Below are 16,117 nucleotides of genomic sequence, written 5' to 3' on the forward strand. Positions count from 1 at the left end.
TTATCTATCTTCAAAAAACAGTGGAAACAATTCTTTTGTTAATTTTAAAGCAAACTAACTTGTTAATGAAAGACGTGTAAACTCTGATTCTAAAAGCAGATCTCCATGAATATGAGCATCTTAAGTGAAGTAGCATGAGGTTTAAAGATAATTTCATTTTATAGCTTAGCAGTTTAATTTAACTAATCTCATTGTCATTTTATGGCTGTTCCATATGCTATATGAAATAAATTTAAACAGTGCTTGTTAGAAATTGAATGGAGCCAGAAGATCATCCTTCAACTTACTCATAGTAATCTTAGGCAATGGAAAATGATATATGGAGACGGCAGCCCTCATTTTGATACTGTGCTTTTCAAAACAGTGTTGTATCAGTATGACAGTGCTTACACTATCATTTCCATTATAGCACTTGGTTTGTAACTGTTTGGCTGTTGATGCAACCACTTAAAAAGCAGTCTGTCTACATGATTAGGTTATTCCTAAAAACTGTCATTAACTAAATAAATAAGAATACCCAGGAGTTCTTGAATTGGGACTGTCTCTCTACAGTGAGAATACTTACCAAATAGTATTGACATGCCACTCCAGAAGAGCGCTCCGGTGTGGACACAGATAACATAACAGAACTGTGCTTGGTTTGTAAAAAAAACCAAACAACCCTCACCTATAAAAAGGAGAAACTGTTTCAGTGAAATAATTTTCACTGGAGTAATGGTGCACTAGTAGTACTAACCACAAGCATTGATGGCACAAAAGCTCAAGACACTCCTTTTGTCTGAGTAAAGATTTATTTCTTGAAAAATCAGTCAGTTTTACAAAAATCTGTATGAACTAACTATCAGATTTCTTTGCTACAGAGAAAGATTAATTTTTTCTTTGCACTTTTATATTCCACTCCCTGTTTAGTAGTTTGATAACTATTTTTTTCCATTTATGTCTGAACAGTTCCACAGGTTCAAAGAAAAGTGCAATCACCTGTGGAAGAAAAATTAATCGAGTATTCTAATGTAGTATCAGTGGGCTAATTTCCAACAGAAGAATTAAACACCTTCTGGTTAGGTTCAACCATGTCTCAGCATTGGTACTTAAGCACCTAAAACATGAATTATATGCATCACCTTATCGTTAAGGTCTAGTGTTTCAGAGGATGTTTCAAAAAGCATACACGTGGGGCATAGAACCAGTTAACAATAGTAAATAGGAGAAAAGCATTAACTGCTGAACTATGTCTGATTTCTCTGTTGTACCCCAGATCTTGTATTCCTGATTTAGGTAGGGTTGCACACACACGTAGTTATGTTTTTCCATTAACTGCATATTATTTTAAGACAATTTACACTCCTACTGTACATGTATAGTGTCAGCTGACATCATCTGTGTTGATGCCTCAATTTGTTCAAAAAGAGGAGCTTGTGCACTGCACTGAACTTACTAAAATATATATGCAGTTAAACTTTAATGAAAATGGATTGTTTGGGGGGAGAAGGGATATTTAGCACTTTATATGGCCTTTTCTTATTGTACTTTTAAGAGTAAAATTAATTAAATACATTAAGGACATTTTTCACCTCAAAATTCTCTATTTTCTTTACAGTTCTTAAAACTTCATCAAATTTCCTTTCTAAAAAAGGAAATCAAAGTCTCATTCTCCCTACACTGGCATGCAATTATAGTTTTAGATACTAGCCTATATAGTGACAATAATTTTAATCCTATTTGGCAGAAGTCTTTTATTTAAAATGGTTGCTTTCTAAACTCAGATAATACACACTGATTTTTTTTTCCAGTGGTAACCAAATTCTTAAATATTTCATTTAATGATGTAATTCATGTAAAGGTATAAGTATCTATAAATAACCATGTTCCTTTAATACTACATGTTGACAAAAATCTTAAAGGGCATTAGTTTTGAGACCATGTTTACCTGCAGTATGCTGTAAGTAAACAGGATTAAAATGTTTTTATTCAATGAAAAACAGGTTTAGTCCTAATTCAGTGTTTACTTTATTGGAATAAAAGGATTAAGTAAAATGACCAGACTTATGATTTGTACCTACTGGGAGGGCCACTGAAATTTATCCACCTAATCCCCTTATCAGTGTTGGGACAAATTACCAAAATATCTGGTCTTGAGAAGGCTGGAGCCTATTCATAGCTTGTAGTTTATTGACTTGCACACAGATTCCTCTGTCAAAGATGTGTGGAAAAAATGGTTCCTAATTGAAGCAGATTGGCACAGAGTACCAACAGTAGTCCCTTTCACAGTGCTGTAATCTATTGGGTATGGTTGAATGAGGCACATCAGCACACCACAATAAAAGCCTTTGATAGTGTCCCAGGAGTCAAGGTGTATGAACAAGGCATTTAGTTTCATAGTCCTGAGAACAGGTTTCACAAGTTGAAACGATACATGCCAATCTTTTGTCAAGTTTAGAGTTGGTATTCATGACTGGGCTATCCATCAGGAACCTGAGTGGGCCACAAGCAGAGCGCGGTTTTTTTCATGGAGGTCCTTTGTGCTCCTGATAAGGTCCTTTGATGATGGGAAGATACTTGTTTCAGTGCACTTCATTTTGAACTCAGTCATGTTCAGGAAAGTCTGTTGCATCAATGTGATAGAAGTGTTTTACAGGCCACCATGTAATCATAAGTTTTAGAAGTTTTTTTGTATTTCAGCATTAATTGTAGTTATTGAATTGGGTTTCTGAAGATAATGCACCTGTAAAATGTGGTGACTTCGTTTTGATAGCGTAGTTACACTTTCAATGGTTTACCTCATGTCTGTTAAGCATCAAACAAATATACCCATAATTCTAAATAAATGCAGTTAAATATGGGGAAATAAGCTGTTCAAAATGACCTACTTATTTTGATGAAATTTTTCTTAGAAATTGTAGAGTCATAATTTTGGAAACAATTTATGATTTTTTTTTCTGACATTCAAAATGCTACATTTCTTCTGTACTTACATTCTTATGATTGTCCTTGCATTCTATAATTGTAGTTGATGCAGTTTTCATGTTTAGCTTGTTATTATTTGGTACTGTATTTTAAAGAAACAAAAGACACAAAGCAAAACCTATCATAGATGATAAGTCTTAATGGCATTGTCAGAAAAAATATACTCTCTTTTGTGTTTGTTGTAGGTACCTTAAAAATAAAAGGAAAACTCAGACTTCTGTTTATCTCTGAACTTAATTTAGTGTGATCATTTGCTTTCCCCCCCCCTGTTTTTTTTTAAATGTCAGTTCAAACTAGCAGATTCAGTCCCCAAAGATATGGATGACACTGATTTACTTTATTGCTGTTGATCAGAATGAGACAGCTAGTAGGAATTTAGGATACATTGCATAACATCTGTAAAAGAATAAAACACAAATCACTCAATAAAGGAGAAAATCCGGTAGAAAGTCAAATAAATACTTCTTCCACATCCCGAAAGCAATACCGCAGGCAGATTTAAATGACGAAGCATAGCCAGTGGGTGATATGCAGAATGGCCTTTCATCCCTGCTTTCTTGTTAAAAATTGATATGGGTTAGGAGTGTTTTAAGATTTTTTTTTTATTTCATATTCAAAGCAGATTATATTTTTAATAAAAATATTTTCCTCCAAGAAGGTGACATTTCATGGAAAATTAATCTTTCCACACAGAAAAGTTCCACAGAAAAAAATTAAAAACTTTATTCAAGGGTTTGGTTGAGATTTTTTCTTTTTTCAGGGTTTTGTTGTTTTGTTTTGTGGCGGTTTTTTAATGGAGTTTTTTAAATTGCTGTTTTTGTCATGGCTTGTAATACACTTAAAGATTTGATTTGTTTTCCAGTTTCTTTTCTTCCCTCTCCTCTCATTCTCCTTTTCTCCTCTTCCTGTCCTCTTTTCTCTTGTCTTCTTTTGCCAAAACTAATCAAGTTTGAAAATGTTAGAGAGCAGTTAAAGAAAAACAGCCATACTTCATCTCTATAACACAGAGAGGCGAGTGGCAGTATAATAGGCAAGTTTGTTGTTCAGTTGATGTCATGAAAATAGAAAGTAGTATGATCAAAAGTACAAAAGTATGTGACATCGGAATACCTGCAAAGAGCCGAGTCTCATATAATCTGGTAACTCTACAGAGATAAAAAGACCTAAATTTTAATTTGTGTAGAACCTTGCATCCCTTATCAGCTGTAAGAACATAAATGGAATAACTAATATATATTCCAAAATAAAATTCAAATAATAGTGAGAATCACTTTGCACTTCAATAAACCAAAACTGGCATCAGTCTTATTGTTGGCTCTGTGTGTATTAAACCTAGATCTGCCTAGGCCTAGTCAATACTATTTTTCTAACTGAAACGATATAAATAATTAAGCATTGCTTTTAAAAAAAAGTAGTTCTGAAATACTGAAAAGGTGTTTTTTGGGGAAAAGATACAGATTGTTTCTGGATTTTTCTTTTCCTTTGTTTTCATATAAGTGTTCACACAAATAGAAGAAAAAAAAATTTTGGATATTCAGTTGTTCTTGTGAATTTTGCAACCAAAATCCCTGTAGTGACCGTGCCAGCCACATCTGATTTCATAAACAGGATTATGAGTCTAGGTGAATGTTAAAGAGTAGTTCAGCTCCTTGAAAAAAAACCTCTGCTTTCTTTCAAATAGTGTAATGGCAAGAACGAGAAAGAAAAAATCTGCTTTCTCAGCAGAACTGACTCTAATTCTTTTCAGCGTTTTCTGTGATGTCAATGGGTCTTTAAGAAGCTGTTAATATATGTTATGTATTATGAAACAACTGCTGATTGCTAAAGGAGCAAAATGACACATTCACTTTTGAGTATGGTAGTTGATTCAGTTTGTATTCTTGGCTTTAGCTAATTAACACCAAGGACCAAGTCTTAGGTTGGATGATGTCTTATTCACTATCTATCTACTTTATTTAAAAGTACAAGATTGATTGAGAAGTGAGGCAGTACTTACAGTTACTGAGGATGGTACAGTCTAGCCAGAAGGAGATTTATTTTAGCTCTAGCTTGACTATATTTAAATGTTAATCCTGGAAATTCAGGCTTTACTTTGTGAGAGTAATTTAATCTATGAGGACGGAGGACTAATGTTACATTTATTTGAAGTAGTTTTTCTTTTTAAAATACAGAATATGTCAAATGTTTTAATCTCCAAGTCATGAACAAAATCCTGTGATTTTTTTTTTTTAGCATTGAACAGTGTCTTAAAGACCTGCAATCAGAAGTAAATGAAATATGTACTGATGAAATACTACAAAGCACAACTGACTGCCTTCAGTGGCTAAACAACTGCAATTTTAGTTCTCTCAGACCTTCTTCTACACACCATGGAGAGCTGATGGAGTTCCTTCGGACCCTGGTAAAAATTGCTTACTAAAGACTTTAATGTTTGAGAAAGTTGGTTATATGATGGGGGAGCAGGAATTTGAGGTTAATTAGTTTTCTCATTTCAGTCTTCACTGTGGTGAGGATAGTTCTGAAATTTTATTATAAGGCTTAGTACTGTTTTTATGTCCACAGCAGGGAGTTATGTTTCCTTAATCATGCCTTAATCATGCCTTAAATAGACAAATGGGACAAAATCTTTTCACAATACTCCCACATGTTGATCAGCACTGTTATGACCATTTTATAAAAACATGTCGGTAAAAAAACCTCTGAAGTTATTGTCTACACAAGTGTCTGTTACTGTTACTGCTTGTTCTTCACTTTTATCAGTATGAATTTGACTTACCTGATACAGATTACTGTTCTTTCTGCATTATTTAGTCATTAACTTCCCTGTCTACTTTACCTGATTAGAAATGTGGGAGCTACATCCGTTGTCCTAGCAACTTGTACAACTAAACATAACCAGAAATCAAATTTTACCTCAACAAAAAATTCCATCATTTTAGAAGACATTTTTATCCAAACTTTTTATTAAAAGTTAACCTTAGAACATGTTTGTGGAAATGGAAGTCTGGAAAATTGAATTACTAGTTAAGTGAAGAATGATACCTCAGTAAACGACAGCCTGCAAGTTTATATATAAACTATATATATGTGTGTTTATGTGATGGACATATGTATGAGTGTCAAAACAAATAAACAATATCCGGCGGATTGTTCTTTGTCACTTCCATATCATGGTTTAGTTGTAGGACATGAACACCTTTAGGCTAAGGTTGGCTATACTGGCAGAGGAAAACTGTGGAGAAGTGGAGTATTTTCTCCTTTGGGACTATCTCTTGACTAGAGCTCAACCTTCATCAAATCACCTCTCAGTTTTTTAACTCTTAAAACTGATTGTTGATCTTTCAGTCACCCTTGAATCTACTGGATGTTAAGCTGTGTCAGATGAGGAAGTCATCTCTAGAAATACCAGGTCTTTAATGTTCATGTGGTGAAGAAGTGACCTCTTGTCCTCGTCTAACAGAGGTGATCAATGTGAATTTTGCTGTTAATAAACTACACAAGGGTGTCAGAGCCTGCTACATGTCATACTTGATCTAGACAAAATGAGAGAATCCCTGAAAAAGCTGACTTACGAAGTCTTTTGTTATTCCTCTTAGTCCAGTTAGGTCCTTACTTAAAGCCCCTCAGAAGAGGTCATGGCTATGATGACTTAGATGTGTCCATTCCCTGCTTTCTTCCTTCTTCAGGGCCTGTTCAAGCCATATACCTGAACACCAGGTGGCGGCATTTGTTTGGGAAACACCAAAATGTCCCCATCTCTGGAATACTTCGGGTATATCTTACACAAAATGTACTTTCTAGCTCTTCAGCTTTCCAGGAGCTTGCTGACTGGATGACAGTCTGGCTGTGGGCTGTAGAGTCCAGGTAAGCCTTGAGAATGGCTCTGTGGCAGGCTGCTAAAGAAACAGCAAGGTATGAGAAGCCTTACAGTCTCAAATCTGCACAGCTTATCAGGAATACATCTGTGGAGCTCAGGAACTTGGACATCACTGTTTGCAGGCTCATGGCTTCTTAGCTAATCCAGCCTGTTGTGTAGATGAGACTACAGATGAAAAGTGTATGTGCATTAGCATAGACAATCCATTTGTATGAAATTATACTCATGACAGATAATTTTTAGCTCCATAAACAGGTCTGCAGTAAACTGTTGTCAATAATATTCAGCATTAATGAGATTATTACGATCTGACCTTTCTTAAATGTGTATCTCCATCCATTGAACTAATTACTCAGTTGACTTAATTTCTCACTTGCAAGCTTTTAATTATGTGTCATATAATACATCTTCAATAACAGTAACCTTCCTTCTACTCCAGGACAATATCCCTATTCATTGTTCTCCCTTATTATCTGTGCTTATTTCATTAGGGATTTTGTTTATCTTTTAAGCTGCTGGAACAATTTTGTAAATAGTACGAAGTGTGTGTGCTTTGGTTGAGGTGCTGTATTTAGGTTTATTGTTAGCATGGTATTCTCATGGATTTGTGAACTCTCATGGAAATACTGAGAGGTTATTCATGAAGCCTGAGAATGTTAATTATCTGAAATTTCATCATTCTGTGTACTGTTTTGCAATTCTAAATATTTAAAAGCTGAATATGTACCTGAGCACATCTTCATCAAATTCTATTCCTGCTAAACTAATGACAAAATATTTTTTTAACAAAATCTTCCCCGTATTGGATTTGTTTATTGATATGATAGGTAGTAGTCTACAGTAGGTAGTAGTCCAGTTGGTAGACTGCAAATGTTTTTCTGTATATTATTGTCAGTAACTTTGTGTGCTCATAAAAGAACTTTTCATGCTTCTCTAAAACCTTCCGATACTTATTTGGATTTTTTTCTCTTGAATAGTTTTGGCATCATCTTTTGAAGTAATTTTACAGGTTAATTTTTAGAAAAGCCTATGGCAATATAGGCAATGTTCAAAGAGACTTCATGACACTGTTTTCAGAGCTTCAAAGTTCACTTCAGGGGCTCTTCTTCTGAGTATCACTAAGTCTAAGATGGCATCTGCAAGTTCCCTATTTTTAATGCTTTAGTTTAAGTTGGAAAGGGCTTGAAACAATACTTAGATTCTTAATGGCTTTCATGAATAAAAATGTTTCTGCTTAACCTTAAAAAATAGCACTAGGGATTTGCTTGGAAGACATTTTGGATTCTTCGTCCAAAGGCATCCATTATATTCAGTGTTTTGAGAGTTTCTCTTGTTTTGTTCATTTCAGAATACAGTATTTGAGCATGATTTATTAAAAAAAAAAAACAACTTTAAACTTCAGAAGTCTACCTGTGGAGACTCAACTGCTCAACACAGTGGTTAGTGATTAGGGTTTCAGTTTACACAGTGAGACACATTCCTTTTGGGGCCACAAAACTGTATAGAATTCTTCAACAAATAATAAAAGGAACTCAAATCAACCTTATGTATGTGCATATTGATATGTCCAATTTAAGTTTTTAATTCGTTATACATATTTCTATCACATCCACATGCTTTTATAGGATGATATTTCACTGAAAATTTCCTTTATTATTCTGTCTTCCGCATGTGTTTTGTGCTTGTAAGTAAAAAGATTCATAGGAAATATTCTGGGAAAGAAAAAAAAAAAAAGTATCATGGAAGAAAAATAGCTAGTCTATTATTTTTAAGACTTTCCTTTATGGGAAGCAATCATGCTCTGTTTTTTGTTCAGAATTAGCTACTGTAGTAGCAAGTCTTTTACTTTTTTAATTTTCATCATGGAGCACTCCAGAGTAGAGGGCAATAGGAAGATTAAACTCTTGTTTTCTCCCATAAGAATGCAACAGGTTTGAATTGTCAAGAACAAAGAATAGGAGTTCTGACACTGAACATTTTTGTGACTCAAAAGCATGAGGGGGGAAAAAAAAAGCCCACTGAAGTTTTCATTCTAAATTTTGTCTTGTTTATGTTTGTATAAATTATCTATTGGTAAGACCTTGCTACAGTAGAAAAATTGAACATTTGTATTTGGAAATTATTATATTTATGGAATACCATACTCAAATTTGATTTATTTCTCTGTCTTTCAAATGGGAAAAGAAAGAAAACTAGTAATTTCCTCAAATGCTGTAGGTTAAATAAATCAGTAGTTCTGAAGGTGGAAGGTTGCCAACAGTTTCTTTAGCAGCCTTGCTTTATAGCATGGAGTAGAGCTGGAAGACCCAGATAAAGGACATGACTGCAAAGAGCTACCCTTATGCAATAAGCCACAGGGCTTTTCTCTGGTGGAGAGAAGTGATAGGAGGTGGGGGAGCAAGTAAGAGGGCTCTAGATCATGATTCACCTGAGGCTTGCCAACTTGGTTCCTGAAACCTAGAAGAATCAAGAGTACTACCAGTTTCACTCAGTTTTCTTGTAACCGTGATGGGGAAATCTGTAGTCAGCTCTAGTGCAGCTGGAGGATTGAGAGCAGGTCTTTATAGATGAAAAGCTGATGGGCCTAGGACTGTGGGCAAAGCCATCCTGCAGTAGGAAAAACATTGAGGATGTCAAAAATGCATTTATAACAGGCAAGTTTTTTTCTCTGAGAGAGGAAGCAGATTCTGGCATCCAGTGACCATGGAACTTTGGTGTTGTTTTCTACTCATATATTGGACACACCTTTATGCAAATCATTTATCTCACACATAGTAAGGAAAGCTGCAGAGCGCTGTTTAAATTTGTGTCATTCTGGGCCAGGTAGAAAGCACTGAGCTGTAACAAGAGGACCTGGTATTTGCTGCATGTCCTCTTGAACTTGCAGCTGCTTTATGATTGGAAATCCTAGCCCTGGACCAAAAGGAAGCTCTTCGGGCTCATGAGCATGCATCCATGCAGTTTCACCTGCTTCGTTAACTGGCTTCCTTCTTCTCCAACCCATATAGCTGAGATGTATTTAGACGTCACTATAATGTTAATGTATCAGTCTGCATCTTGGTTTGACGGGATACACAGGTTCTTATTCTCCTGCCCTGTGTGATCTAAGCCTATTCAATTCTTAACAAGTTTTCAATTTTAGTTCTTTAAGGGGGTCCTGGGAAGATCATTTTATCCTTAGACTGGCCTTTTTGATGGTTGCCTGCTGAGCCAGAACATAGAAAGCAGCAATGTTTCATATTATAAATTCCTGCCTTGATTTTATGAGCAAAACTTGTCATTATCTGTGTAAATCTTGAGTAATTTTTCATACCATTATCTTTCAAAGATGTGTGTGTGGACCACAACAAACAGGCTGCCAAATCTTACCTAATGAGCTTTCCAAAGCTTTCTTTTGAATTGTGGGTTAGAATTGATTGAGAAAAGAGGTTCTTTTGAATTGTGGGTTAGAATTGATTGAGAAAAGAGGTTGAGGATGTCAGAAAAATGGGAAGAGTTACTGGAGCAGGTAGACAAGGAGATGGATTGGTGCATAAATCCATGGGAAAACAGGCTTTGTTATTTCTGTTGTTTATATAGCAATTTGTTTGAGTCTGTTATTGCTGGTAAGATAATTAGCATCGGAAACAATTGGTACTCTAGCATAAAGCTGTTCATTTTGTTAATCAGAATTAACGAAACATTTCTAAAATACTGTCTGGTTTACCTTTGTTAGCAAAGCTTGCTGAAGAATGAGCAAAATCAAGAAGAAATGATACTTCACTTCCTTCTGGATCTCTCTAGTCAGTGTGGTGTGTCATTTCCCTGTACTCCAAGTGGGATGTCTTTTGAGTTTACATCTTCCCTTCATGCCATTGAGGATGATTCAACGATGGATGCGAAATCTCTCTGGGATGATGTGAGATTGCATCTTCGACGGTTTTTAGTAAATAGACTGCAAAGTCAAGAAGAAACAAATACTAATGCTTTACAACAACAAATGGAATTTAAAGCTCAGTGCATACAGCAACTTTTGTTTCTTTATCCTGAATCAGAAGTCTTAACGAAGTATCAAAATATGCAGAATAAACTGGTTAGTGATCTTCTACAGAACTGTATTTTGTCTAGTTGTGGTGAAACAAATTTTGATAAGGTGGTTCATGGTTACCAAAGTTCCATACCCACATTGTGCACAATGATAAAAGAGGATTTGTATATACTAAGTGTAACTATCGACCCTTCTTCATCATTGAAGTTTATTAATGAAACTTATTTGGATACCATCACTGAAGAAATGACAGTGATTCTTGAAAGACTTTGTGAGCTGCAGTTCAAAGAAAATGCTCTACATATAGTTAAGGCAAACAAGATTTCAAAGAAGCATAGAGGAACAGTTCATGCTGTAGGTTAGTAGCCTTATTTTATGTTCATTTAGTGAGATACTATTTTAATATTTTTTTTTCAATATGCTTGATTATTTCCTATGAAGAGAGAGGCCTGAGATTAGTAATTACAGCTTTATATTTTAACCATATTACTGCAGTTGAATTACAGGCTGTGTCAGAATTGTGATGAAAACGGTTTTAAAGTAAGGGAGAGTATCTTCTGTTTATGTATATAGAAACGCCATTATAATTCACTGGATAACAGTGTCATGTCATAATCATTTTTTTCAGTCTAACTTATTCCAACTACTGAAATATATAATAGAATAAGAACAATTTAATCCAGATTTAAAAAAAACACAAACTCTTCAGTCTGCTGCCCCCACTTTTTTTTCAAATTGTCAGAAGTTGAAAGGAGATTACAGGAAAGTCCATGCAATAATATGACCATGAATTACACACAGATTCATACATCAGAGCTGACCCAAAAAATTACTATGCAGATTCTAATTATTAAAAAAAAAAAAAAAATCATTTAAGTTTTCTAGGCTTGTGAAAGTGTGGTAAGTTAGACTTAATGCTACCTGGTCGTTTCTTCTTGTTCTAAGGAATTTAAGGCAGGGAAGGAATTTGTTATTGATGTGGTGTGTTCTGTACTTTCTTTTTTACAGTTGGTGAGTCTGACATGCTAATTTCCAAAGGCAGGAATCAGAGCTTTAGAAAAAAATCATACAGAATGCAAACTTTCATAACATAATTGCATGATTGTATGTAATTGCTTTTTCAGTGCAGAGTTTTGAGCACTCCTCTGTGCAAGAGCTGTTTGTTTAAAACATAGCCTTCCATAAAGATGAAGTAGTTTGCAGACGGAAAATACTAAAAGTTTAGAATCATGTGAAAAATAAAGAAACATATCTTTCAGTGGTACAACAAACACCAAGGATGAGTGAGGTGATGATTTACCACGTCTATGCAGAACAAAATTATACTCTTGTGAGTTTTAAAATCAATATACATGTTAATGTAAGTCAACTAGAAATTCTGTTAGAAGAAATGCAGAAATAATTTTTCAACAGGACCTGAAATATGGAAGAATATGTGGAACATATGAAAGGGAAGGGAAGGGAGAAGGCATTCAGACAAATAATGTGAAAGTATGAGAAGTTCAACGCAAAGCTGATATATTAGTGAGATGGGGTGTTAGTGGGCAACAAGAAATAGTGTCAGAATAATGTTGAGTTATGAAATAAATGACAAGAAATGTATCTTTGAGTTACATAGTGACATGGGAGTCAGTGAAAGGGTTCACTGACAAAAATATGACTGGTAGGGAACTGGAAGTTCATAACTTCATTTTTCTTTCAATCTCAAAGCAGCTCACAAAAATGGGGAAGTTCAGTTATCTCCATTTTACACCTAAGACGTGGAGATTAAACTGACCATACGGGTAGCTCTCTGAAAAAAGTACACATTGACTCTTCTATATTACAATAAAGAAGAGAACAGTCCTTTGAAAATCTATTAAGATAGTAATTCCTCTCTTTAAATTTTCTTTGCCACAAGATGTGTCTTTATGTGGTTTTCTGCCAGCATATCTATCAGGACAGATTTCCAGTGCACAGTTCTATTGTATATTCCAAAGGACAAAGGAAGATGAAAATCTACAAAGTAAATCTTGGGACCTGCTTGCAACTTTTAAAACGTTTCATAGAATCACAGAATCATAGAATGGTTTGAGTTGGAAGGGACCTCAAAGATCATATAGTTCCAACCCCCTGCCATGGACAGGGACACCTTCCACTAGCCCAGGTTGCCCAAAGCCCCATCCAACCTGGCCTTGAACGGGGCAGCCACAGCTTCTCTGGGCAACCTCTGCCAGGGCCTCAGCACCCTCACAGGGAAGGATTTCTTTCTAACATCTAATCTAAATCTGCCCGCCTTTAGCTTAAACTTGTTCCCCCTTGTCTTATCACTACACTCCCTGATAAACAGCCCCTCTCCAGCTTTCCTGTAGCCCCTGCAGGGACTGGAAGGGGCTCTAAGGTCTCCCCGCAGCCTTCTCTTCTCCAGGCTGAACCACCCCAACTCTCTCAGCCTGAGGTCTCCACAGCAAAGGTGCTCCAGCCCTCGCATTGTCTACATGGCCTCTTCTGGACTCGCTCCAGAGGACCTTTGTACTGGGGCCCCCTAAACTTGAAGCACTACTGCAGAGGGGTCTCACCAGAGCAGAATAGAGGGGCAGAATCCCCTCCCTCGACCTGCTGGTCACGCTGCTGGTGATACAGCCCAGGACACGGGTGGCTTTCTGGGCTGCCAGCGCTCATTGACGGCTCGTGCTGAGCTTCTCATCAATCAATACCCCCAAGTCCTTCTCCTCAGGGCTGCTCTCCATCCATTCTCCACCCAGCCTGTAGTTGTGCTTGGGATTGCCCCAACCCATGTGCAGGACCTTGCACTTGGCCTTGTTGAACTTCATGCAGTTCGCACAGGCCCACCTCTCCAGCCTGTCTAGGTCCCTCTGGATGGCATCCCTTCCCTCCAGTGTGTCGACCCCACCACACAGCTTGGTATTGTAATTTGCTGCAATTAATTTTAAAAAGTAATCTCTGTATTTCATAAATCCCACAGAGTATTTTTATTCAAAACATATTAAAGGTCACATTTGCAGGCACAGGAGCTGTCCCCCTGGCACCCATAAAATGTATTTAGAAGTGCTGTTTCTTAATGTCATTTAATCCTTGGAATTACTTCCTTCACATTGGCTGTCACGCTTATGTCTTCATCTCTTCACTGTATAGTACTTCATATAATTTCACTTCCAGAGGTTGGTATGGGAGGCAAGCATTGATTCACCAGCAGTCTCTCTCACTAGTTTTCTGCAGAACCATCTGCTCTAGATGTTCTGTGGTTGTAGACTGGAGGCAGCCAAACAATAAAGCGACTGTAGTGAGGTCAGCAGGCCAGAGTAAAATGGGAGGTCAGAGTTGTGAAGTTACATAGGATATTTCTTTTCATTTTGTGGACATGTCATAGCCTATTATTTGGTGCTCTTCATCAACTCTAGGAAAACTTGTATCATTACCAAAACAATTATTATTGAATAGTTAATTGTATGTGAGCTTTTCTGGAAAGAGATTTCTGTGTTCTAAACGTTTGAATATACTAGATTTGTACCACTCTAAGTCAGAAAAAGACATTTTTCCCTTGGAATTAAAGTGTTCGCAAGGCAGTTCACACTGCAATAACTCTTCTGGAAAAAAATTCTACGGAATAACTATTTTGTGAGGTTTATAACGGTAGACAGGTTCTTAGTGTCAAGTGGCTTTTCCTGCTTGGAACTCTTATTAAATTCTGATACATTTGCTGCCCTCCCACAATTGAGAGTGGAAATCTGTATTTACACATAGGTTAAGTTAAAAGGCAACTTTAATAGGTTGCCTTAACAGTGATACCCAGAGTGCTCAGTACCAAAAAAAAAAAAAAAGCATGCTGGAGTATGGGGGGGAAGGGGAGAAAGAGAAGGAGGGTTTTTTTCCTTAGCTGGAAGACAGTTACACCAATATGTTTCATAGGTTTTGATGCATGTTGCCTCTGCCTTCTGGGAATGACCAAACCAGCACGTTTCAGAACAGCAAAATAATTTAATCTAGGGCATTCAATTGGGACTGTAATCCCAGAGGTGAAAAAAAGGTTTGTGTTTACTTAGTCCACCCTCAGGGAAATGTGGGGTTTGGTTTGTTTGGTTGGGTTTTTTTCATAAGAACTGCTGTAATTGATCCTACTATATAGGAGAGGAAAAAATAATAGAAAATAATGAAACAATGCTAGAACCTCAGTAAACTTTATATAGATGACCTACTTCTGTCAGGAAAATATAGGCAGTCTATAACAAGCTTTAACAGAGTTATAAATCTTTAAAATATTTCATATATAACAATCTGTTTGTGAAGTAAGGAATTAACATTTTTGTTTTCATACTGTATTAGAACAGTTATTTGTCAAGTACTGTAGTGAGATTGTATCCATTTATCAGGATTGAGGATGAGCATGGTTTGAGAGAGAAGCTGGCAAAATGGTGAAAAGAGGCAAATTCTCTGGAACTTGACATCTTTGATTTCCAACTCTAGTGGAGGCAGGTGGGTTTATAATACAACTGGATCCTGTTTCCAGTTGGATCAGTGACTCTTATGACCTTTAACAGTGCAGGATTCAGCCGTTAGTGTTTGGGCTACCTTATTGTAATAGATCTTTATCTAGCATGGGCTGTAATTTCTCCGTGTACTCTCAGCACATCATTGGTGTTACCAATTTGCTAAAATAACAAACAAGGAATGTTTCCCAACCCGCTGCCCCCAAATATTTTCTAAAGGAATTTTGTGAGATGTTGTTTCAGCCTTTCTATCATATTAATCATATGTCTTTAAAAAGTTTGCGTAATATTACACTATTTAAAAAAATGCTAAAAACGTTTCTGTTAACATATTTAACATGTAAAGAACCATGCAGACAGCTGGTTTTCAGCTTATCTCTTGCAATTTTTGCTTCAATTTCCAATGTGATATTTCTCAGAAATTATTTGCAGTAAGTCTGTTAAATGTGGATTGTACTTTTACCTTTTGAGCCTTTTTCATGTTCCTTTGTTTACAAAAATGTTAAGCTAGTTTAATCAGGCATTACTGACCTATCTTAATCTTTCATCTCTCTTAGATGAAGAAACAGCTACTCTTATAAGTGATAAAACATCAGCCAAAGAAACCTAAAACCCATGAAATTATACACATTTTATGTATTAGTGGAAGGTTTTCTCTGGGTTTATTTATATATTTTTTTATATTTTTACCGAGAGTGTAAATACATGCATGGACTAATTAGCCTATCTTTTAATTTCCTATGGCGAAAACTAAACAGAGTT

The 16,117-nt window shown here is 36.0% G+C and overlaps 1 protein-coding gene across 4 annotated transcripts in view; it reads left to right on the top strand.

The window, feature by feature from the left end:
• KIAA0825 (KIAA0825 ortholog) overlaps window positions 1-16,117 on the top strand; it is a 252,971-nt gene that overhangs the window by 39,528 nt on the left and 197,326 nt on the right. For all 4 annotated transcript variants that reach the window (XM_075739321.1, XM_075739324.1, XM_075739322.1 and 1 more), the window contains 2 exons: window positions 5,197-5,365; window positions 10,557-11,226. In XM_075739321.1, the coding sequence (XP_075595436.1) occupies window positions 5,197-5,365; window positions 10,557-11,226 (839 nt within the window). The remainder of the gene's footprint in view (window positions 1-5,196; window positions 5,366-10,556; window positions 11,227-16,117) is intronic.

This window comes from Balearica regulorum, chromosome Z (genome assembly GCF_011004875.1).
Source record: "Balearica regulorum gibbericeps isolate bBalReg1 chromosome Z, bBalReg1.pri, whole genome shotgun sequence".
Taxonomy (NCBI): domain Eukaryota; kingdom Metazoa; phylum Chordata; class Aves; order Gruiformes; family Gruidae; genus Balearica; species Balearica regulorum.